The 25,138-nt window shown below is 37.8% G+C and overlaps 1 protein-coding gene across 1 annotated transcript in view; it reads right to left on the bottom strand.

Moving 5' to 3' along the window:
• Positions 1-320: 320 nt before the first annotated feature.
• The window catches only part of Adgre3 (adhesion G protein-coupled receptor E3), a 38,298-nt gene continuing 13,480 nt past the window's right edge, over positions 321-25,138 (bottom strand). The window contains exons 6-16 of the mRNA XM_059251635.1: positions 24,777-24,912; positions 23,739-23,845; positions 22,913-23,092; positions 18,937-19,104; positions 16,595-16,798; positions 13,533-13,768; positions 11,253-11,319; positions 10,131-10,222; positions 8,142-8,322; positions 5,597-5,692; positions 321-1,091 (exon numbers count right to left, since the gene is read on the bottom strand). Of these exons, the coding sequence (XP_059107618.1) occupies positions 1,065-1,091; positions 5,597-5,692; positions 8,142-8,322; positions 10,131-10,222; positions 11,253-11,319; positions 13,533-13,768; positions 16,595-16,798; positions 18,937-19,104; positions 22,913-23,092; positions 23,739-23,845; positions 24,777-24,912 (1,494 nt within the window). The 3' untranslated portion in view covers positions 321-1,064. The remainder of the gene's footprint in view (positions 1,092-5,596; positions 5,693-8,141; positions 8,323-10,130; positions 10,223-11,252; positions 11,320-13,532; positions 13,769-16,594; positions 16,799-18,936; positions 19,105-22,912; positions 23,093-23,738; positions 23,846-24,776; positions 24,913-25,138) is intronic.

Below are 25,138 nucleotides of genomic sequence, written 5' to 3'. Positions count from 1 at the left end.
TCAGTTTTAGCGGGGATATGAATTCATTCAGTTACTCAGAGGTGCATATAATCTCCACAAGGTGAGAGTGTGGTTACCTTATCATACTGCAAGTGATTTCCTTCTCTTGAGAGATAGAAAAGTCTACTCCCTCCTCACAAGGTAGCAATAACAAACCAAAGTAAGACTTCACTCAAGTTCACCATGGGAACCAAAGAGTTTATTGGGTGAAGGTTGCTTACAAACATGTAGGTGACCTCAGAATAGCAGCACTGAAGAGACTTTACAAAGGATGGATGGTTGCTTCCCCATACTTCCATCAATGAGTTTCTCTCAACTTTCATACAGACTATATACTCTCACATCTGGAGACACCAAAGCCACAGTATTAGGTAAGAATTGCAAACAAATTCTTGGGGATTATGGCTTGTTTCTCAGGTGAGAGTCCATTGACACTCTCCATTCATCCTCTGTGAGAATCAACAAGCTTGCAAGCAGTCATGGCTGATCAGATGAAGATGAGAGCTGTTTTTCTCAGAGGACTGTGTCCCTCAACAGAATAGTCATATTTACTATGGTGCTATTCACAATAGCCAAGTTGTAGAATCAGCCTCATGTGTGCTTCAATGGATAAAGAAAATGTGGTTGATATCACCCATGGAATATTTTTCTATTTTGAAATAGAATAAAAGCCTATTATTTGTCAGAACGTAGATGGAATTCAAAGAAAACATATTATGGTAATTAACTGAGATGTAGCAAGAGAAATATTAGGATTCTCCATTGTATAGAAAATTAAAAGGAAGAGGAATAATTGTGTACAGGAAAAGTGATTAAGTAAAGGGGATCAAGTGAGGATAAGTGAAGGGAGGTGGACACGGTCAAAGCTGTATGTATGTATGAAAATTTCCCAGTGAAGTGCAGGTATAATTATTATGCATTAAAAATCATAGCAAAATTACTTTCAAAAGATGAATTCACATAGAAGAATGGTGACATGAACCTAGTCCATGTGCGGCCACATTGGTGTGATGATTGTCCTTGGTTAAGAAGCAGGAGCTCAGGTTGTAAGCATTCTCAGTGAGTCAGTTCTGCTGACTTCCAGCTTCCTCCTGTAAAAAATAGACATTTAGAGAGAAATTCACTCCTCAGAAACTAACATTCTAGATCATGTTGGGATAACAGTACTTTGTTAAGGTCTAAAGCTTAGAAAACACAATCTAGTATCTGACTTAAGAATCCCACACCACTCCCACATCTGCAGTATTTATCAAACTTTATCTTTTTACATGACAGTAGGTTTATTGTGGTCTCTCACATTTTCCTAGGTATTATCAAATATGTCATCATTTAATCTTTGTGATGAGATTGATATTATCTTTGTTTTACAGAGAAGAACTCTGAAACAAAGAGACATTAAATGCCTTGTCCAGGCCACATATCCTAGAAGTGGATATTTGAACTTATGTGTTTTGACTCCATTTAAATATAACAATGACAGGCCATTCAGATGCTGCAGAAAATCTACTGTCTTATAAGGATTAATATGGATCATTTATACTGAAACGTGACATCTAAACATATGAGTTTCTGACTAGTGTTTGGATCATTTTTATGTAGTTGGTTCTTGAAATTTGACATTAATTAAATGTAACTATGATAGTAGAATTACAATAAAGAAGAATAGTCTCATGGATATCATTCTGATTCTCATTCAATTACATTTTTGTGATGAATAGATCAAGGTTCAGACAGACTAACCAGTATGGTGGTTTAAATAAGAGTGGCCCCCACAGGTTCAAATATTTGAATTCTTGGGCCCAAGTTGATAGAAGTATTTGGGAAAGTTTAAGAGATGTGGCCTTGTTGAAGGAGGTTTGTCTCAGAAGGGAGGGCTGTGAGATTTCAAAAGGCCATACCATTCCCAGTGTCTTACTCCCACCACCGTGTGCTTGTGGATCAGGATGTATTTTCTCAGCTACTTCTCCAGTGCTATGCCTGTCTGCCTACCTGCCTGTAGCCATGCTCAATTTCATGATGAGCATGGACTCCCCCTCTGAAACTACAAGCTTCCATTAAACTCTTCTATAAGTCGTCTTGGTCATGATGTCTTATTATAGCGATAGGAAACTAACTAAGATGCCTAGTAACCAAAGGAGCACAAATGTTATCTCAGCAGATTCATCATTGACACATCACTGAGATACCTGTCTGAGCATGCTCAGTGTTTCACTATTCAATATAACTAAGATACAGAATCTACAGAAATACTTACTGTCAGATAAATAATGAAAATATGGTTTGCATACATATTGAGCATTATAGAGCCACAAAAAGTTTTCTTATATTTAAAAAAAAAGATGGAGAGGCTGGAGAGATGGTTTGACAGTTAAGAGCAACAGAAGCTCTTCAGAGAATCTGAGTGTAATTTCTTGCACAACATGGTATTTCATAACTGTCTGTAACTCCAGTTCCAAGGTTTCTGATGCCCTCTTCTGACCTCTGTGGACACCAGGTACATAGACAAAAACACTAAATTACATAAAACAAATTAATGATTTTTTTCTTTTTTCTTTTTTTTTTTGTTTTGACAGAGTTTCTCTGTGTGAGTCCTGGCTGTCCTGGAACCAACTCTGTAGAACAGACTAGCCTCAAACTCACAAAGATCTGCCTGCCTGAATCCTAGGATTAAAGGCATAAATGACCTCCACCCAGTTATATATGATTTTTTAAATTAAAGAAAACATGGATGGAGATAGAGGACATTAATTTTCATGAAACGTACTATAGACACAGATATTAAGATAAAGAAAAAATCTGTATTTTAATGTTGAATGCCAGCTAATGTTTAATACAGAATAAAAACAGCTAGGCCAAGAGACACATTAACTAGATGTAGTATTTGATTTTAAAATGTTACCTGTATGTTAGAAATATCACAGTGAATCTTATCTTTATTATCAATTGATCTGTTCATCAAGAAGAAAACAAAGTGAATTTGGGAAGTGACTGAGAAATAACTAGAGAGATGAAGGGTTTGTTTTCACTCATGGTTCAGGCTGTAGTGAATTATGGGATGAAAGGAAGGGTGGCGGGACCAGTTCCCATGTATAGCAATGTGAAGCTGACTCTCACATCTGGGAAGATCAGGAACCATAGAAAGAAGGTTGTTCACTATTATATATTTCTCTTTTTCCATTTTGATTCAATATAATACCCCATGCCAGCAGAAGGTGCCACCTATGTTCAGTGCATCTTCCCTAATTATATCTCTTTGGAAACACTCACACACAGAAAATCCAGATGTAAATCTTTTAGGTGATTTTAAATCCAGGTAAGTTGACAATGAATATTAACCAGAAAATGGGAAAGTAAAGAAAAGCATGGAGAGGGGAGAAAATAAAGGAAAAGTAGGGAAGGCAAGCAAAAGGAGGGGAGAGGAGTGGAGGGAAAGGAAGAATAGGAAAGAGGAGGACAAGGAACGTACAGTCTCCTTGCAGAACAGTGCATGTTTCTCTGACTTGACTGTCCTGATGGATCTCTCTAGTCTTTTAAATGAAATTTGACACCTTGTACAGACCTTCTTTAATAGAGGCGTGAAACCACGCCCATTGATTTTTATTGTCATTTGTTAACGCTGCATATTTTCCTTCCCTTCAAGAGAACCATTATACTCATTTGTCTTTTGTGCACTCTGTATGAATTGTGTGTGTGTGTGTGTGTGTGTGTGTGTGTGTGTGTGTGTGTGTGTGTTCATGTATGTGAGTGCAAGTGAACACATGCCTGTCTTCCACATGGAGGTCAGTGGACAGCCTCAGTTGTCATTTGTAGCCTCCAACCTTGTTTGAGACAGGGTGTTGTGTTTATCAGATAGTGCTTTTGAATGTCTGGACATTCTCCTGTGTCTCTCTCCCATCTTGATGCATTAGCACTGGGATTAAAAATGGCGTTAATACATCAGCTTTACATGGGCACATGGGATGTGAACCCAAGCTCCCACTTGTGTATAACAAATGCTTTATTTACTCACTAAGCCATCTCCCCAGTCCTTTATCCTTAAATAGATTATTATCTGTACTAACAGGTCTTGTCCTCCCCTCTCAAAAGGACTATTATCCATATTAACAGATCCATGGACACAGCATACCACCATGGCCACAAAGGAAAATGAGCTCAGGAGCAAAACTCTCAGCACTCAAGAGTCTGTGGCTTCCCAATAAACTGCTCAGTCTAATCAATTTTCTGAACATACAAAAGGCCAATGGGTAATTTTATCATGCACCACCTTGAAGTCTTTATATATGTATAACTCTCATGAAGGTTCATTGTTGTACTTTGAAAGTAAACTGTATGGGATCTAGATGGTACAAGCATAAGGCTACCTAGAAATAACTACATAGCAATAGCTAAAGTGATTAAACTTCACATAAAGTGTATGCACTCAAGTGTTTGTATAGGTGCATGTGTACATGGATATACACACAAATGGAGGTCAGAGGACAGCCACCAGTGTTATTTTTCAAAATCCATTCATTTTTAACAGCATCTGTAACTGGTCAAGGGCTCACCTACTCCTGTAGACCAGCTGTCCAGGGAGCTCATAGAGCTTTGACTCTATCTGTTCAGTGCTGAGATTACAGCCACGCAACAACATGCCTGTTTTTTTTTTCTGTAGGTGCTAGGGATAGAAATTAGGCCTCATGTTTTCAGGCAAACACTATAGTGAATGTACTATCTCTCAAACCCACAACTGCACATATCTTAGTGCCTTTGGGTATGGGAGAGTAGTGGGTATGAGTGTGACTCTTCCTGCTCAGAAAGTTAGCATAATATAAGAACTCAGTTCTATGGCTCATAGGAGCCAGTGAACCAGAAGCAGGAACCTTCTTGAGAAGGGTCTTATTTTTTTATTGGCCAGATTTCTCAGAAGAACACAATACTTGGAAAAAAAATCTTGATTCACAGAGTCTATGGACAAACTCCCATAGCTGCAGGGACTGAGATAGTCGTATAGAGGGAGGGATGTGAGCATAGAAAGTCCATGTTCTGATGTGGAGTGAAGCGCATAGCAGAGGTTGGTCAGGGCCTCAGTAAGGAGAAGGAAGATTAGTTATGTGTCTTTTCCCAAAGGAAACAGGTTGGAAAGTGCCAAGGCAAAGGGTAGGGAAACTCTAAGTTCACAACTCCACTACAAAACTCTGATCTTACCAGAGGCTGAACCATCCTGTACTGCTTTACAGATTTTTCACTGTTTATGTCTAATGAGTACTGACTTGAGTCTTCTGAGGTGAATATATACATACTCATGATAGTGAACAGAAAAAAGATAGAAGAGACTGAAAGAGGAAGAAGGAATAGAGGAAGGAATATTGAAGAGTAAAGACATGTGAGTGGAGTAGAGAGAGAAGACAGGATCAAGAAAAGAAGCAATGAAGGGAGGAAGGCGAGAAAAAAATTAGGGAATGAAGGCAGGAATTTGAGTGCCAGATCTATAAACTGTTGGCTGTATATTTTAGGCCATATTTTTAATTTCTTTTTTCAAGGAACAGAGAGGAAACTTGTTTGCATGAGAAACCAGATCAGGTCACATGAAGCCTTGCTGAGGAGTTGAGCTTACCATTTTGGTGTGAGTAGTAGAGTAAGACATCTCAGTGCTTTCATTTTCAACCCCTTTCTGCATCTTATAAAACCACTTCTTATATTCCGTTCGGACCTGGAAGTTTGAATGAATAATTAGAAGCATGGCTCACACCTTGAACCTGGTTCAAGGAAAGGGAATCTGCATAACATGGGATACAAAAGACATGAATGCCAAATCCTACTCTTATTGTTTTTCTGCATATATTTGAGCTTGTTAATTTTATTTAAATTCAATTTCTTCCATTACAAAAAGGAATCTATGTTAAATACCCAAAGGATTTGATGATGTTGCTAGTGGTGATAATGACACTGATGATGATAATGAAAATGGTAGTGATTAGTATAATTGTATGATTGTGATACTGCTGAATATGATGGTAGTGATGGTGATAATGAAGATAAGGATTGTCACAATGGTCATAATGATAATCATGAGAATGTTAGTGATAATAAAAATAATGCTAATGATCATAGTAGTCACAGCTGGGGTTGATAATGATGATGATTATGTAATATGGTGACAGCGACCAAAGTGATAATTATGATGATGATGATGATAGTAATATTGATGATGGTAGTAAAGATGATGGTGATCATCATAATTATGATAGTGTTAATACTGAAAAATATGATGATTGGTGGCAACAGTGATGAGAATGATGACAATAATGAAGATGAAGGTGGTTATAATAATTATAGTGGTAATAAGATGACTATGATGATGGATGTGATAGTGAGCAAGACAATGATAGAATGATGATGGTGATAGTGATGGAGATGAAGAGGCAACACATGATAAGAGTGTGATAATGGTGGGAAAAATTTACTGAACAATAGATATATGTGAGGCACTTAAGCAGCATAACTTTTAACTTTCACATGAATTCAATAGAAAAAAATCCATCTTTAATCTCTAATTAAGTTGATATAATCTAAGTCCTATGAAAGTAACATTTAACAGTGTACATAAAAGTACACCATACAATTCCATGATATGCCTTTCTAAAATAATTGTCCTATTAAAAATATAACTTGAACTTTTTGCTCCTCAATATTATTTCACAAAGACACCCACATTGCATTTTACTTCTGTTGAAATAATTAACTTAAAAAAGTTATAGATTGCCATGCACACTAGATCCATTAAGAATATAGTGAGTCCTTCATTATTAGAAAGCTTACCAAGAGCAGACTAGCCTTCATAAACAAACAAACAAACAAACAAAAAAACCCCAAAACCTCTTGGAAGTGAATCAAGGTAGGGTAAGGGTTTTTAAAATTAAAAGGCTGTAATTATATCACATAAGTTGCAGGCCAAGGGACTGTTTTACAACCAAAAGGAAATAGGGGGCCTTTAATCTGTAAAACATCACACAAGACTCATATCTTCAGAGAAAACTTTTATTTGCATATGATCATCTCCTAGCAGGGAAGAAGGAACCATTTGATCTGTAAAACACCTTGTAAGCATCTTTTATCAGAAGGGAGAAACTATTTAATAACAAGCCTCCAGAGGGGAGGAGGTATATAGTCAAGGTAATCTAACTTTTCCTAAGTCATTTCACTGTGAGGGAGGAGTACCAAACATAGAGGGGGCACAAAATATTGAAAAGGAATTAATGAAATACTGTATTGATGGTACATTCGTATTATCACTTTAACTGTTGCTATTTACATTCAACAGCAAACAAACAAAAAGTTCACCAAAGATTGTTGTTAATAGAGATAAAATTATAATCAAAGTGACAGTCACAAAAAATGACATGTGCTCCTGAATTATATTGTACTGTGTTAGAGAATCCTCACCCTTCAAAATAGGACATTACAATACTTCCAGATGATAAGGTAGACTCAGAGAGAATAGACATCCTCCTTGAGGTCACAAAACAAACTACTAAACAGAAGAACTGAGGGTGAGGTGCATTGTGCCAAATATCCTAGTATTACCCTATACAATACAACTCACAACAGGGGAACTACCCATCACCTCCCTGGTGAACTGAAATTTGATCATGAAGTTTGTTTTGAATAATCAAAGGTGTGTAGAAATGATGATATCTGTAACTGCTATGTATAACCTTTAAGATCTAAGGTGTGGTTTACATACATTCTCCTTCCCATTTATATGAGACAAATATTATCCCACATTGTGTCCATAATGCCAGGCTAAATCACTGTCAAGTAAAAACTTTTTAATTTCACAAAGATTAATTCAACCAAATGACAATTATATACAATGGATAAGAAAGAAATCCTAAATTTTTAAGCCACTGTGGTTGAAAAATTGGTAAGAAAGTACCATTTATTAATGCACCATAGCCCACCTCATTTTGACATGCCCTTAAGAGGTATGCTTAGATGCTGACAAGATACAAAACACAATGTGTGAAATATATAGACAAAACCTGAAACTACTTTAAATAAATCAAGATTTCAAAATAAAAATGAGAAACTCCAAGAATGTGAACAAGTGGTTTAAGATAATTTTGGTGCTAGGTTGTTAAGAAATGAGACAGCCTTACCTGGCGATTAAGCAGACAGTGTATCACAAATATCAAAACCCCCTGTAGGACATTGATGATGGTGAATAGATAGGCAATGATTATTCTCACTGTCTTCCCGAATTCAATGACCATAAATAAGCCAATGCCCCAAGAACATCCCAATACAAATAGATGAACAATGGCTTTAAATGTCATCATCCTGGAAGAAAACAATGACAATAAAGTTATATACTGTTCATCAGACTTTCACTATATGTTTAGTTAACATTGGTAGAAACCATATTTTTATGTGTTGTGTTACAGTATTTTGGAAATATTTTGCTTATTAAAAAATGTATATCTGTCCTGTCTGCAAAATGTGCTGGGATAATGGTCATGCAGAACTTGTGTGAGTGACCAACCAATGACTAGTCCAACTTGAAGCTCACACCACAAGAGTGATTCCATACATGTCATTGCCTGGATGGCCAGGAACCAGAGGCAGGATGGGCCAGAGACCCCTGATAGAAACAAATATGATTGGCAAACAAAATAGTCAATGAAATGTTTCCTAATAATATTCTGTTATATGTATAGATTGGTGTCTAGCCAAATTGTCATCAGAGGGGCATCATGCAGCAACTAATGGGAATAGATACAGAGGCCCACAAACAAACATTAGGTGGAGCCAGGGAAAAACTGCAGAAATAGGGGAGGAAAAATTGTAGGAGCCAGAGGGGTAGAGGATACCATGAGAACATGGCCCACAGATGTGGAGCTCACAGGGGCTCCCAGAGACTGAAGCAATAAATTCAGACTCTGTACAGGTCTAAGCTAGGTCCTCTGCCTATACCTTATTGTTGTGTAGCTTGGTGTTCTTGCAAGGGTCCCAATAGTTGGAGTGGACTGTGTCTTACTCCTTCACTTGCTCTTGGGATCCTTTTCCTCCTAGTGGGTTGCCTCACCCAGCTTTGATATGGGGGTTTGTGCCTAGTCTTATTGTAGCTTTTACAGCCATATTCAGTGGAAAACCCTGAGAGGCTAATCTTTTTTTTGGAAGGGTAATGGATCTGGGGGAAAGGAGACGGGGAGGAGGGACTGGGAGGAGAAGCAGGGGGGAAACTTTAGTTAGGATATAATGTATGAAAGAAGAATAAAAGAAAAAATTATAGCAGCTCACACTTGAGGAATTTTGGTGTTTTTTAAAAGATGTTGAAACAGTTAATGTCTATGAGAGTTTTTTATTTAGACTGCATGAATTTACCATTATGAGAAGGCTGTGAGCCTGTGAGAACAAGGAGTAGAATGTAATGGTTTGAAAATGAAGTGTTTGGGTATCAAGTTAATAAGGATTGGAAATGTGATATATCAATTGTCTACATAGTAGGAACTAAAATCACCTAAATGGTCTGCTTCTGAGAACACCTGTGAGGGAGTATTAAAATTAAGGTTGACATCTGGGAATGTCTGTGATGGATTGTCTTGATTACAGTAATTGAGGAAAGAAGCCCTGCCCAATGTGGGCAGCATCATCTGCTGAGCTGAGATGCTGTCCTGTATAAAATGTAGAAAGGGATCTGTATATGTGCACACACTCATCACTATATTCTTTTCATTTGTAGATGAAGTAAGGCCAGGTACTTCAAGATCTACTTTCCTTGACCTCCCTATGACTGTGGACTATACACAGTTCAAGACCTGTGCAGTAAAATAGGTCCTTTCTCCCTTAACATGTATTGGTCAAAAATTAAATAATAAAAATTTCTTTAGTACATAGCTGAAGAAATACACTGGTTTATTTGAAACACAGAATTTTCTTACTTCTGTTCATTGTCCCTAATTATGACCAGGGGGTGGGTATGTTGTCAACATTTGTATGTTTTTGTGTTTTTGCTTGTTGGTCTGAGTATGGGAGCCAGAGCTTCTTAATCTATGAACCACAGCTACACCCATCACCATATTTTCCATCAAGGTTTTCTCCCCTATAAAATGTTGCAATGGGAAGAGCTGATTCTGGTACATTCTTACTTGGTGTCCTGAAGAGTAGAAACTTCTTTATTGAGGGAAGAAAGTTTGCTTCTCAAAATCCATATAGTTTGAAAGTAGAATACCAGGTTTATCTGTGGGAATGGCATGAGAAAATGCAATGGGATTTTCTTTTAGGCTCCCTTATTCATATAATACAAATTGGTTGGATCTGAGACTCATTCTCCAAACAATTCATGCTCCATAAGGATTCTCTGATGTATTATGTACAGCAAACAGTTGCCTTCATTTCTTGTTTAGTTTTCTGTATATATTTTATTCAAAACAGGACATTTTAAAAGTAGAAAGCTAATATTCATTCCTGACCTAGGCAAAAGGTATTAATTAAGAAGTTTCTAGAAAATAGGAAACCATCTTGTAGAAACAGTAGGTGGATGTTCACTCAATATTTTCTGATAGTACAAATAAACTAATGAATCTAGAACTTTAAAAACAATCCATGGTGGACTGCTATATTATATATTTTAAATTGCAATAGAGGAACCAGAAAGAATAGAAGAGATGAAGGATGGGGGAAGGTGCTATGGAATGCTGTCTTCTGTGTATGACATGCTTATTGTGCTCATGAACTCACAGCCATTGTGGTTATTCACACAACACCCACGTAAGATCAAGCCAGTAAAAACTCCAGCATGGATGAGGAAGGAACTCTTGAGGTTTCACCCCAACTAAGGAATGAGTGGCCTTGGTAGAATAGGAAAGAGAGTTAACATTCCCCTTTTGTATATAGCCACTGATAGGCTAGGCCCCACACCCATGCACATATAGGCTGTATTAATTTGACTTAGTTGAATATGTTAAAAAAAAGGAAGAAGAGGATGTCAAGTTGTGGAGGAGAATTAAAGGGAAGAAATAGGTGGTAAATAGAACCATAGTTCCTTGGATACTTACATAAAATTCTCAACAATAAAGTTGAAAAAAATCAGCTAAAGGGAGATAAGCAAATGAGGGGTAGATGAATGATGACAATATATTCAGGAACAAGGTCCTTTCAGACTGAGCTCTGGTTGCACATCTTCATTTCAATTCCATTTAACAGATAACAAGTGCATTCTATTTTTGGCCAAGTGAGTGTAGGCACATCCACTCACAACATTCACCTACCAAGATAATGGCTGCTACTGGACCCAAGAAGCTCCAGATGAATGCTCTATGAATGCTGAGCCAGCAGCTGTGGACAGGAGATAAGAGTTAGCTCTTATTCACTATAGGAGTTGAGCAAAGGACCCAAAATATGATCTAACACTGTGCAGAACAGTTATTTCCAAGCTAGATTTCAGATGAAGTTCTTGTCTGACACAAGCTGGGTGCACTAAGCATCAGCTTTCCCAAGTTTGAAGTAGGAAGTGGTCAAATATGGTAAAGATTAAATGACTGGAGAAGCAATGGGGTATTTAAAACTTAGTAGGTTGCATTTCTCTGAAGTTTTGGGTTATTAATTCTGGATCTTATTCCTTCTCCACTAGACTTTTGATAATTTCTCCAATATACACAAGATAATTTTTTGGGATTTTTGAATGTTTCAAATATTTAAAACAATTTTTTGCAAAACATCTTAGGAAGATTGACTCTCTCTGTAAACATGGACAGTTCTCTATTTGTTCTAAACTTTTTTTTATTGGTCATTCATGAAGTATCTCATCTTCAAGCTGTAATTAAGGCTAAGTGGGATGAAACATGTAAATTTGGGGGCAAAAGTCAGGACTCCTCGGATGTAGCTGTTATAATGGCACTGGTAGAGATAATAAGACCGTCAAACCAATAGTTAACTCTAGGCTAACTCAACCAGCCAAAATTAAACATATTTCATGTACAAAATACTCTATTTATTGAAGACTCACATTTTGTCATGGAAAATGTCAATAAATCTGTGGAATTTTTTTTCTAAATTGGGTCCTGGCAGGAACTATGAATCTGATAACTATAATGTGCCATGGTCAATATTTACCATACAGTAAACTTCCACTCTTAAGCTGTCTTCTTGCATTAAAAACTACAAGCATGTAGCAAATACAGTCATCAACTACTTAGATTTTGTATGTAGAAATTTACTAGGACTCAGTTGCACTCCTTCCTTTGTATAAAAGCATCAGTGGCTGCTTTTACCATAGAAATGTAATATAAAGTTATTGCTACAGAGACTAGTTGGTCTATAAACCTAAGATATTTAGTGTTTGGCCCTTTATTAAAACAATGTGCCTGCTCCCAATCTTGTCTACCATTCAGTCTCCAAGATCATTCTGATGAGTGGTGGGGTTTAAGATTCCTCACAGTGAGAAAAGGGTGGGGTTCAATGAACATCAGGCATATCTCTCAGTTGAAAAGAATTAATGTGGCATTTTGTCACAGGTTTATCAATGAAATAAAGAACTTCCATCATCATGGAGTTATATTGACAGACACACAAGCAGGAAACCAGTCTTTGGTACTTGGTATTTTTCTTCTCATTGTGTACTGTCATGCAGGGAATTGGTCTTAATATCTATCTACTGTTTGTGGTTCCTAGAAAACACAGTCAATGGGGATTTAGTGGGATTGCTTTAGCCATTTCTTTTTTTTTTTTTTTTTTTTTTTCGAGACAGGGTTTCTCTGTGTAGCTTTGCGCCTTCCCTGGGACTCACTTGGTAGTCCAGGCTGGCCTCGAACTCACAGAGATCCGCCTGGCTCTGCCTCCCGAGTGCTGGGATTAAAGGCGTGCGCCACCACCGCCCGGCGCTTTAGCCATTTCTTAATTTCATGAAGTTGGGTTCATTTTTTTTATGTCTGTAGACTTGTTTGTGAATGGATTTCTCATTTTACAAAAATTCTCAATGTGATCAAACACCAAATCTGCTGAGGATTTCCATTAGACTATGGGTTTAAAAATTAGAAAATCTGAGACAAAGGATATGGACCAGTTGTGAGACTTCTCACCTTGCATGCACAAATACCTGGGTTCTACCCTCACCATTGCACAAACTGGATGTGGGGATGAAGGCCTGTCATTTAATCACCTAGGAGGTGGAGCCAGGAGGATGGGGAGCTCAAGGACATCCTAGACTACACAGTGAGTTTCAGGCCAATCTGGGATGCATGAGACCATGTTTCAAACAAAGCAAAATTCAGTAAATAAAACAGGATCTATTTGTCCAACAAATATATACATAATTATGGGCAACAAATGGCATCTATGAATGGACAACTTTTCATGTCATAGCTAGAATAAATGTTAACCAACAACAGCAAAACAAGACACTGAGAACCAACACTTTTGGGATTTGTAAGACAGTAATATGCAAACAGGGTGGTTTGAAGAACAATATTAAAAATAGGTTAGTTGTCCAATGAGAAGTTTGGTGTTGAAGTTACATTTATACATTTCTACCTTGCACACTTTATGCTTACTGGGTGTGTGTTCCATAATTTTCATGGCCAGCTATCGCAGACACAGTGACAATAAAGGCAGGGATTCCATAGCCTACAGGGTACATGAACCTCTTCTTGAATCTTCCTGAGCTGCTGTAGTTGGCCACTTTAAGATTCCTCACAGTGAGAAAAAGGTGCAGCCCTTCGAGAAACATCCACATGAATGAAGCCAAGTAGAGGTAGTGCAACATTCCTGCAATGAGGGAGCACAGCACCTAGGAGAGAGAAAAGAGAGTGTGGGGCAGATGCAGGCTGTACTTGTCCAATTCCCAGTATCTTTTTTTTCACTGTGTGTTGGCCTGAGATCTCAACAGGATTCTCTAGCACTTTTCCTGGAGACAATGCACATTGAGGGAGCCCCTTTTGGTCATTGAAATTTACTTTCCACATGAATCAATAATTAGGTAAGAATATGCCAAGATATTGTCAGAGCATGCCTCAGATTGGTAATTCACAAGGGTTTATAGACCCGTACTCCATTGTCCTGGAACTTTAAACAGAACTCTATATCATTACTCTAGACTGCCTCCTGGAGGTCTTCAGTGGAATCTACCTGCAATTGTTTGTGCTGGGTACTTTCTTGAAAGCAACCATTCATTGACACTCTTTCCATATTGGTTTTATTTTCCTTCCTAGCTGAATGTGTCTTAGATAAAAGGCAAAAAAAAAAAAAAAAGTTCATCATCAACTCTTTGTTGCAAGATCTGTGTTTAAAGAAAATAAAAATGAGCCCTCCGAGAACAACATTTACTGTTTATTAGTGCTGCAAAATACAATAAATGTTCTCTCAGGATAAGATTTCATCACTTTCAGTAGATGGACACCCAAGTTTACACATCATAAATAAGATAATAATAGAAATAAATATTAGGAAATTGAGCTTTAAAATACACGCCTGCTTGTGATCTGTAGCAGGAATCTTAGAAGGTCTTATTAATAAAAACAAATCTGAAGCCAGGTATTGGGGTGAATGCTGGAAGATCAGAGAGACAGAACAAGTCACAGCCACCTCACCTTGTCAGTTCCTCAGCTGATCCTGTTTCCTCAGGCTGGAAGCCTCTGTGTCTCATCCCAATGAATCTCACCTGAACTGCTACTCAAAGCCTAAAAGCTTAACCAGTCAAATGCTGCTAGTTTCTGGTCCTCACGCCTTTATACCTTTCTGCTTTCTACCATCACTCCCTGGGATTAAAGGCTTGCTTTCTGGGATTAAAGGCGTGAGTCATCATGCTTGGCTGTATCCTTGAACACATGGATTTCTGCCTCTGGAATGCTAGGATTAAAGGCATTAGTGCCACCATTTTCTAGCCTTTGTATCTAGTGGCTGTTCTGTCTCTGACCCCAGATAAGTTTATTAGGGTGCACAATATTTTGGGGAACACAATACCACCACAGTGATCCGTAAGTATCACAAATACTTTGCAGCTTGTACTGTAAAATTACTTCCCTGATCACTCTATGAAGTCAGATTCTAATATCAAAAACTGCCAAATATCATTTACAAAAGGAAACATGAAAATATCCTCTTCTTTATGGGAAAATATTAACAAAATATATAAGGATAATAAATAAAAAATGAGTAACATATAAGAAACAAAACATTTCTTTAACAAGGAGATTTTATCATTACCATGTAAGTGGAGACAGATAAAACATGTAAATGTTTTATCTTTTTTCACTTTCTGGGTTTTCTTGTTGTTTATGTATTTACTTTGGGGTTTGGTTGTTCTTGCAGAATCTTTAACATGTGAGGTAACTTCTCTATCAGTTTGCATCATACCCAGCATTCAGAAACTGCCAAGGGTAGATTTCAAGTATTCTCACCACACAAGATGATAATCTTTAGAGAGAATGCATATGCTAATTAGCTTGATCTGGCCTCTGTTCATTCAGTGATGCAAAGCACCTTACTGAAGACCATAGATTTCCTAATAGACAGATGTTCCTAGCTTCCTCTAGCAACTAGAAATTCAAAGCTCAAAGGGCCACTTCTGGGAATACTTCCTTTTATACATCAGCCTGTGACAGAGGAGCAGAGACAGTGAGAAGGAAACCCTTGTCCTTCTATACAGAAACCACTAACATTATCAACAATGAACTATTGATGAGTGGTGAGCCCTGTGTAGCAATCTCTTCTTAATGAGCCCACCAATTTTCTGTGTTTTTAATTGTTTATTTTGAGCTAGAGTCTTACCACATTGCCAGGGCTGACCTCTGACTCACAATCCTCCTGTAGCTTCCCAAGTAGCTGACTACAGAAACAAGACCGTGCATTATTATTTTAATGGATGCCTATTAATTTAACATGGTCCTGTGGTATGTTATAGCATTTCAACATGTGTACACAGCATGGGATGATCAAGTCAGGGTGACTTTGAAGCTGTGTATAGATGATAACAGAGGTGTCTTTACCATATAGGTGAAGAATTGGCATACTTCAAATGTATTTGTTTACTTCTATTGACAAATGTTATGAAACTTAGCTATGGCTTGGGGGATGACTCAGTGAGTAAAAGCACTTGCTTTGCAAACATGTGAACATGAGTTCAAATCCCCAACAACCACATAAAAGTTTTGCATGGCTGTAGGTGCCTACAACTCCAACACTATGGGGTGGGGGAGGTAGATACATCCCAAAAGCTCTCTGGTCAGCCACCCTAGCCAAAGTAGCAAGCTCCTGATTCAGTTAGAAACTGTGTCTCAAGGCAATAAAGAGGACACAATAGCGATAGATACCTGACACCCTGCTCTGGCAGCTACATTCATACACATAACTGCTCATACCTGTACACTCATGTCCATGCACTACACACAGACACACAGATACTACATACACCAAAAACACTGTCAGGTAACACTGCTGTTAGGAATGCTTTCAGTTTTAAAATGATCAAATATACAAATTTCTTCAATTCTACACATAAAGAGAGCTGACATTTTCATCTTGCATTTCCTCCAGACATCTCTACTGATGAATCCCTCTCTTCATGCTTGCTCCAGACAAGATGGCTATGACTTATCAGGACAATGAAGTACCTAACCTTAGGCTCAGTTCTGTTGATGCCTGTGAGGAAGAGGAGATCAGCCAGGAAGAGGCAGATGGAGAGCTGTAGGTGGAGTGTAGTGCTTGTATTCTGTATGGGCTGGCACAGGAGAAAGGTGACAACCGCCAGGAATAGGCACAATAGAGAAAGACTCAGTCCCACGTAGGTGATCACAGAGAGTGCAGAAAGCACAGAGTCCTCCTACAAGCCACAGAAGAATACGTCAGAGTCTCCACGTATACACTACAGTCATCATGAACATCAGCATTAGGAAGTCTGGGGCCTTGTCATGTCACGTTATCTGTTGTACCATTACAGTTGAGATTAGTGCTTAGCACATATTATTCACTTAATAAATATTAACTAAATGAAACACGGATGTGGAAGTACACAGCATGATGGACATTGAATAGTAAAATAGTTAATAAACAGGGGCTAGGGGCTAAAGTGAAACAGGGGAGTGCAAATTTAAATTAGATACTAATAGCCACAAGTGTTAAACATTTCTACAAGGCTGACTTACTGACTGAAACCTGTGACTGTGGAGAACTGGAACATTGCAGAATAGCGGTAATATGATGGTTGTTTTTAGCCTTGTGATAGCATCTGTTACCACCAGTGTGCCACCTAGCATCCTTATGTATATTCTGTAAATCCTTTTGAAACACACAAGCAAACTCCTAACCTTTACTAACCGAAAGGCTCAAAATGTCTTCAGCCTCTGAGGCTGTACCAGATTTCCAAGCTTACTGAGACCCACCTATCTGATGTTCCACAATTGTGTTCGAATTGACTTCATCCACTATTTTCTTTGTTCTCTTACTATAAAAACCTGGTAGGTATTTAGAGTAATCTGAATTTGTTTTTCTGGGTCATTGTCACTGATATTTGGCCCTAGAATAAGTATTTTTATTTCCTATGAAGTAGGAGCTTTGATAATTTTGTTATTTCATGTTAATAGGAAGCCATTAGGTGACTTTCCTTCAACTTAAGTTATCTCAGACTCATTTGACATCTAAAAATTCTAGGGGGCCATGCTGAGTCTTTGATGATAGCTGGTTGCCTTAGTTTGGTTCAGCCAGGAAAGTTTAGATATAACTGTCTTGCACGTGAAGTAATGCCTTCCATTCCAGATCCTCTTGGAACCTACTACTTTGGGGTCTGCTGACCTTACTTCCCAACATATGAGAGTTTTCCTTGCTGGGTTGTGCTTACTCCAGACACACTTATGGAAGAGTCAGAATTTCCCCAGCTTTGCTTAACCCACCCACCTGATGTTTCCACAACTATATTTCTTAAAATGACTTGAGTCATGACTTTATTTTTTAGTTACTGTGAAATTTTCATGAAATGCTACCACTGGACACAGCTGAAATAAAATTACTGAAGAAAGGTCGTGTGTCATACTCAAGATCCACCATCCTTCAGTTATGATAACTCTGAACTGAATGTTCTACATTGATTCCAAGCATTTTCCAAGGGTACTATAAGACACATATACCCAAAGTAGCAATTAATTTGTAAATACTGTATGCGTTGGCATGCATACTGTTCCCATTTCATCTCCACAATCCACTACTGGTATTTTTTGGGCATTTGTTTGGAAATTCTATCAGGGAAGAGAAGCTACTCATGTAACTTTGTAGGGGTTCAGAAGTGAAATGTCCCCATCAGCTTGTGTACTTCAAAATTGATTCCCCAGTTGGTGGTGTACATTGGAGAAGTACAAAAGATACTCTCTTTTCAAAGGGTATATGTCACTCTGGGGAGGTGTTGAAGGTTTATAACTGTGCACCATTTCCCCTTCTCTTTTGCTTTCTCTACTTCCTATCTGTGGACAAAATGTGACCTCTCTGCTTCCTGCTTCTGATGTGATGCCACACTTTCAGTGCCATGATGCATACCATCCCTTTGGAACCAGATGGCCAAATGAACCCTCTTTAGATTGCTTTCAGTCACAAAATTTTATCACAATAACAGCAAAGTAACTAACAAAACATTTGACAAAAGCATGGCTCTCCTCTTTCTTGGATAGTCAGCATCTTTGACCAAGCATGTATCTTCAGGGGGATGTACATGGAAGAGTCAGTGAGGAAGAGGGAGGAGTACACATTCCTAGTCAGTCAGTTCAGTTGATTAAACCTTGGCAATCAATCTTTCAATGCAGCTTCAGTGAGACAACAGAGGTGGCAACAAGTTCACACTCAACTGTTATTAAGGGTGTTTCTTGGAATCATCTCTCATTAAACCTACAATTAACTTATTCTTTCTGGATATCTTTTATAGACATATATTAAAGTAATATGACTTTTACTGCTGAGACCTGTGAGATTTGATACCTCGAGGGATAGAGCCATGAGCACAGCAAAGCTGGACAGGTGGAAACACTTGCAAATGGTGTAGGAGTCATTGGTGTGCATGTGAGAACAGCCCTTAGTGGACCAACTGCCTCCTTCCTCTGATCCTTCCCAATGGACACAGAGATGTTCTGCTTTTGGGTCAATGGGCTGCAAAGAAAACAGTATTAAGGAATATTATTTTTGTTTCATAATTCCAACTTTTCTTTATCTTTAATTAGGATATGTGACATTGGGTTGCATATGTGATTTAATGATTTCCCTTCTAATCTTTCTCTCTAATCTTTCTCATCCCTCACCTTTCCTGATCCTTCTATCTTTGCTGCACCTCTATGTTTTAACTTTTCCACTTAGATTAATCTGACACACACTGGATTGAGAAAACATATGTGGGGACATTTCACATCCTCTCATCTCACATAGATTTTTGTTTCATAATTTGTTCTCTGTCTTTATGCATATCTCAGTGCCCTGTGCATTGACTTAGAATGGACTTACCAGTTTCTTGTCACTGACAAAACAAATGAGGGGCTGTAGTGAGAGATCACTACTTGAAGAGAGATGTCAAGTGCCTTTTTTGAGTCTCCATTTCTCCTCCAGGCTCCCCCTGGAAAAGGCTAGTCCCTCTTTCCTACCTCTGACTCTCAGCATGCTCAACAATTCCCATGGCCCCATTGCCTAAATAGGTTTCAGCATAATAATAGTTTCCCTTTATAGAAATACATATGTGACTTAGTTCTTCATTCTCAGCTTTTTTGATGTGCCAAATAATTCACAAATTAAAATGTATATATTTAAAGTACAGGGTGTATTCACAGATTTATGAATGGAATACCAGAGCTGTACTGGCTGGTTTTGTGTGTCAACTTGACACAGCTAGTCATCAGAGAGGAAGGAGCTTCAGTTGAGGAAATGCCTCCATGAGATTGAGCTGTAATGCATTTTCTCAATTAGTCATCAATGGGAGAGAGCTCAGTTCATAGTGGGTAGGTAGTGCTATCCCTGGACTAGTAGTCCTGAGTTCTATAAGAATGCAGGCTGACCAAGCCATATGGAAGCAAGCCAGTAAGCAACACTCATCCATAGCCTGTGAATCAGCTCCTGCCTCCAGGATCCTGTCCTGTTTGAGTTCCTGTCCTGATTTCCTTCAGTGATGAACAATGCTATGGAAGTATCCAATAATCGAAACCCTAACTAAGATAGAACTAAGCTAAACAGCATATAATTTTAGTGATTATCTTGGAAAAATACACTATTTTAAGTATATGTATGCAATAGTAACAATTAAAAAAAAAGAGACCAGGAATATGAGAAAGAGCAAAGGTGGGGTGTGTGAGAGTATGTTGAAGGGAGGAAAGAGAAGGGAAATGAGGCAACTGTATTTTAATTGAAAAAAAATGATATACAGTGAGTATGTGTTACACTAATTTCTTCTGAGCTGAAGCATTCCATCCTTGAGATTCAGGAAGTGTATATCTCAGAAGTCTCAGGAAATTCCTGACTCACAAGGCCCCATCCTTCCTCAAGGTTATAAAAACTTTGAGGATTGCTGAGGAAAGAAGACTTCTTGAGCTTTAGAGCTGCCTACAAGACATGTAGAGATCTCAGGGCTTCCAGGTTTCATGAAAAGGACCTCACCCACGCTGGGTTGGTCCTTTAGTGAAGAACCTGTCTTCTAGACATCTGTGCTCCGATGAGTAGCCACTCACTGTTACCCTAACAATTTCATTTCTTCACTAAATTGGAATTTTGTGGTATGGTTTCTTTGCTGTCTTGAGGGTTCCATATCTGGAGTAAATAGACATTTATGCTCATTTCTTTAGGAAATGTGTCATACAACAAAGGACCAAAATACATTAACATGAAGGGGAGAATGTAATTTTAATACATTATATAAATGTATGAAATGTCATTATCTATCCCAAATCATTTATAATTAATTTCTATTAATAAATGTATTTAATCATCTCAAGACTCACTCCTATTATTGCTAAGTCACATTAAGTCTCCAAAATGTTATAACTTAAAGTTTGATTTTATAGCCTATGTTTCCCGATTTTCCACAAAATCTATCCCCTAGTAGGCTCTATTATACAGAAACTATGAATTCTACTGTTTAGCTTTTCAGTTTGAGTGAGATCATAAAAGGTTTGTCGGACTTGACCTGCAGTTGAGACACTGAAAGGCAATGTTATTTTTTTTTTGTTTTTATTACTAGTTTTGTTTTTGGAATTATAATTACATCATTTCCCCTGTGTTGACTACAACCTGTATTTGACTAAAACCCAAGCATTTGGGCATATATATCAGGGTTTTTTCTTCATTGTATTATTTAAAGTCTGAGGATCCACCCTAAATCTAGTTCATTTGAGGTCAGAAGACACCCTCCTAAATCTCGTCTACTCTTTCTTGCTGCAACCCACATAAAAGGGCATGGAAGAAAGAGGTACTGCTTTTTTTGCCTGTTTACCCTCACTCTCTCTGGCAAGTTCATCTATCCTGATGCTGAAGCATTCTTTCACTGGTGTTAGAATATTACTTCTTCAGGATTCCAAAGTAGACTGAAGACCAGCAGCTCTCTAGGACATCGCTGGGACTCAATCACCAAACTGGGAATGCTGAGACATCTGGTCGCATGGGCTGAACAACTAATGGAACAACTAATGGATCCTTAGTCTTTCTGTCATTCTATTATTTAAGTTCTTTTAAAGAACTCTGACTAATATGTCTCCTTTCTCTTTCCTCCCTCCAAATACTCCCACTTACCCTTCCTTGCACTCTTTCAAATTCTTGGCTTCTTTTTTCCATTAATCGATGTTATGTCACATGTATATGTATATATATTTTCCTAAACACAACCTGCTCAGTCTATATAATGTCACTACTCCTATGATTATTTCCAGATCTGACCATTTGAAATTATATAACCCAAAGCAACATCATATTTTATAATATTTATTATATGTTATTTACATATCCTGCCCTGGATGGATTAAGTATTTTCCCTCCAAGTCTTGGTTACTGTGACTAATGTTACTGGAATTATTGAAAGTACAGTCTCTTTCAAAAACCTTAGTTTCTATCCTTTGGGTGTATGTAACAGGGGGATTGATGGATTCCATTGTTTCCTCTCTCATTTTTTGATAGGTTCCATATTGTTTTCCTTACTGGCTATATATTCCCAACTACGTTTTGCAATGACTCTCTATTTTCTACATTCCCATCAATACACACACTTGAAATTTTAAAAATTGTGTAACTTATATTGAATGTCCTCTTCACAATTCCATATGTATGTAAAGTGTACTCTTATTAGTGTGTCCCCTCACACTCTTTAATCTCACTCACAGCCCTGGTGACCCTAGCTATCCATAATTCCTTTTTCAATATTAATGTCTCTTGTTTTGTTTCAACTGCCAATGAATTTAAATAGGACTATCTGTGTGACCAAAGGCTTTGAAGTACCCATTTGAATCTAGAGGCATGTGAAAACATCTTCTTTGATCGAATACTTCCACAGTGGAAGACTAGGGCCTGTGGACTCCTTTCTTAACTATGGTTGATTGACTGTTGATATGAAAATACAAATAATAAGAGTAATGAAGTTACACAGGATTGAAGTTTCTCAACGTTTTGTAATTTCTCTTATTTTACAATGCTCACAGTTAGATCTTGTCTCTTTTTAGAAATTTGATTAGACCACCTGCCCCTTTAAACACTTCACAAAAGGGACATTATCTCAGTACTTAAGAGAATTAACTGCTCATTTTCTATACCCAACAACCACATTGTGTCCCGTCACTGTCAGGAAGTCTAGTTATAGGAGATCTTACACTCTGTCTTCTGTGGGCACTATATGCTCTTGTGCACAGATGTCTGTGAAGGCAAAACACTCATGCACATGAAATAAAAATAAACTTTAAAGTTGTTTTTAAAGGGCTTTTGAGAGTAAGCTCACCTGAGTGTTTTGTAAAGTCAGGAGTACAGGTTCAGACAGGACAGGTTTGACTTCTGAACGAATGGCACCACTCACAATAAGAGAGCTCAATTTTACTTTCTGCATTCCTTCACTGTTACTAAAAAAGGATCCGTTTAGAAAGTTCCCAAGGGACTGATATGCAATAAGAGCAACTGCAGTCTCATCTGAGGGAAAAAAGATATAATACAAAAGATTGATACACAAATGTCTTACATGTGGACCATGAAGTAAGCATAATGTGTTTAGTACAATTACTAATGGGTATCCCTTAAATTGCATGTATAACATACTATAAGTACTGTTAGGCATGGAATTTTACACACAGATACACACAAACATACACACACACACACAGAGAGAGAGAGAGAGAGAGAAAGAGAGAGCCCCAGTCCTACAGTATTTGCCATATTGTCTTTTAAAATAATGAGTTTGCCAAGATAGAGGGCAACTGAGTAACTGCTTTAATAAAAATAAAGTGTTTATAAAGCAAATCTCAAAAGCAATAGTGGGCAAGGCAATGATTTCCTGGCACTGTTGAATTTTAAGATGATAGACTATCATACTAAAATTTGACAAGCCTGTACTTTGTCAGAAAAGACAGCAGTACAATTCTGCTCTTACTTCAGTATATGCTGCAAAATATGCTGCCCTTATAAGAGCCCCTAAACTTTGGCTCTGGGTATGCCTAATGAGCAGTCAAGGAAGATCTTTTCTACCTGCTGTTAGAATTCCTCTCCCTGGGAAATTGTGAGTGAATGGCCCTCGGCCCAGTCACTAAGAAGGAGAATATGCTCATCTTAAACACATTACCTCTACTCTTGTTTTCTTTGAGAGCACTAGTGCAGTCAATCTTCATCGTGTTATTTCCAGCTTCCAGAAGAATCATACTGTTGCACCTCTTCGTTTCATACACTGAATATAATGAGAAATTGAGTTCTTCCACAATTATAACAAAACAACAACAATAATAATAGTAAATACTATTACTAGTTGTTAATAATTTGGTTGTGAAATGTCTCCTGATAAAGCCCACATGCTGAAGGCTTTGTCCTCAGTTGGTGGCTATTGACAGGTGATTGATTGGATCTTGAGAGTTAAGTTAATCGGTTGTTTTATGTGACAGAAGAATATGGGCTAGAGAGAGCTACATCAATATTATCATATGTAAGAAGCCAGATTGCAAAGAGGATTGGACACCCTTCCCCTTCTGGGCATTTTCCAAAAAAAAAAAAAGCATGCACTATACACACTTGTGACAAGTAGGAATTGTGTAAATATCCTACAATATGTTATGGGCCTCATTACCCAGGTCTTTGGGGATTCTATTTAAGGCCTCTAACATCATCAGTTTATTTATTTATAACTGGATTCACAGATTAATGGTATTTTTGTAAGATTCTAGAAACTAGTGGGTAAGTTGGAGGAGATAAGCCACTGTGGGTTTGCTTTTGAAAAGTACATCTTGGCCCTTGTTTGTTCTTTCTGCCTTCTGCTCAGCATTTGGTAGAACCATGATATTCTGTCTCACTGCACATGGACCCACATCATGTTGGCTTTCTCAAAAGAGCCAAATGAAAAGCTGTGACCCAACCATGCTCACCCACTGTCAGGTAAGCCTTCCATGCTTGAAGTGGATTTACTCAGATATTCTGTCATAGTGATGAAATGTGACTAACTCATCCTTAACTCTTCCATGTGTGGGGAGAGTGCTACTCATGTGGTTGTTTCATATATCAAGTCTTCAGTTCTGGGAAATAACAAATTCTATTCCTCATAGGCCATGAGTATACCAGGACCCAATCATTTTTATGATGCTATAATAAATCAACTTGATATTTCTTACCTATACCCAGTGTAGAATTTTCACCCTTCGTTGGTACACCTGAGTATTCATTCAATATGTGGCGTTCCACTTGGTGAAGTACTGTGGTAGCTCTTTTCGCAAAGTTCTTTTTGGATTCACGTTGACTCCACACTCCCTTTCCAAAAATATAGCCAATTATATAGATTCTTATCAAAACTTAAAGAACAAGGAATGTGACTAAGTTTTGCTGCCTGGTGCCAGAAGCTAACAACATTAGCCATTGTGCTATGGGATGAGTGACACGTTATTGACATTTTACACAAGACTTTTACTGAAAGATGAAATACTATAAATCCACCCCAAGTTTCTCAATTTCCATGGACATCTTATTGTAGTTAATT

The sequence above is a fragment of the Peromyscus eremicus genome, unplaced genomic scaffold, assembly GCF_949786415.1.
Source record: "Peromyscus eremicus unplaced genomic scaffold, PerEre_H2_v1 PerEre#2#chr22_unloc_1, whole genome shotgun sequence".
Classification (NCBI taxonomy): Eukaryota; Metazoa; Chordata; class Mammalia; order Rodentia; family Cricetidae; genus Peromyscus; species Peromyscus eremicus.
Note: the sequence above shows the minus strand (reverse complement) of the source record. Positions and strands in the feature narration are given on the sequence as shown.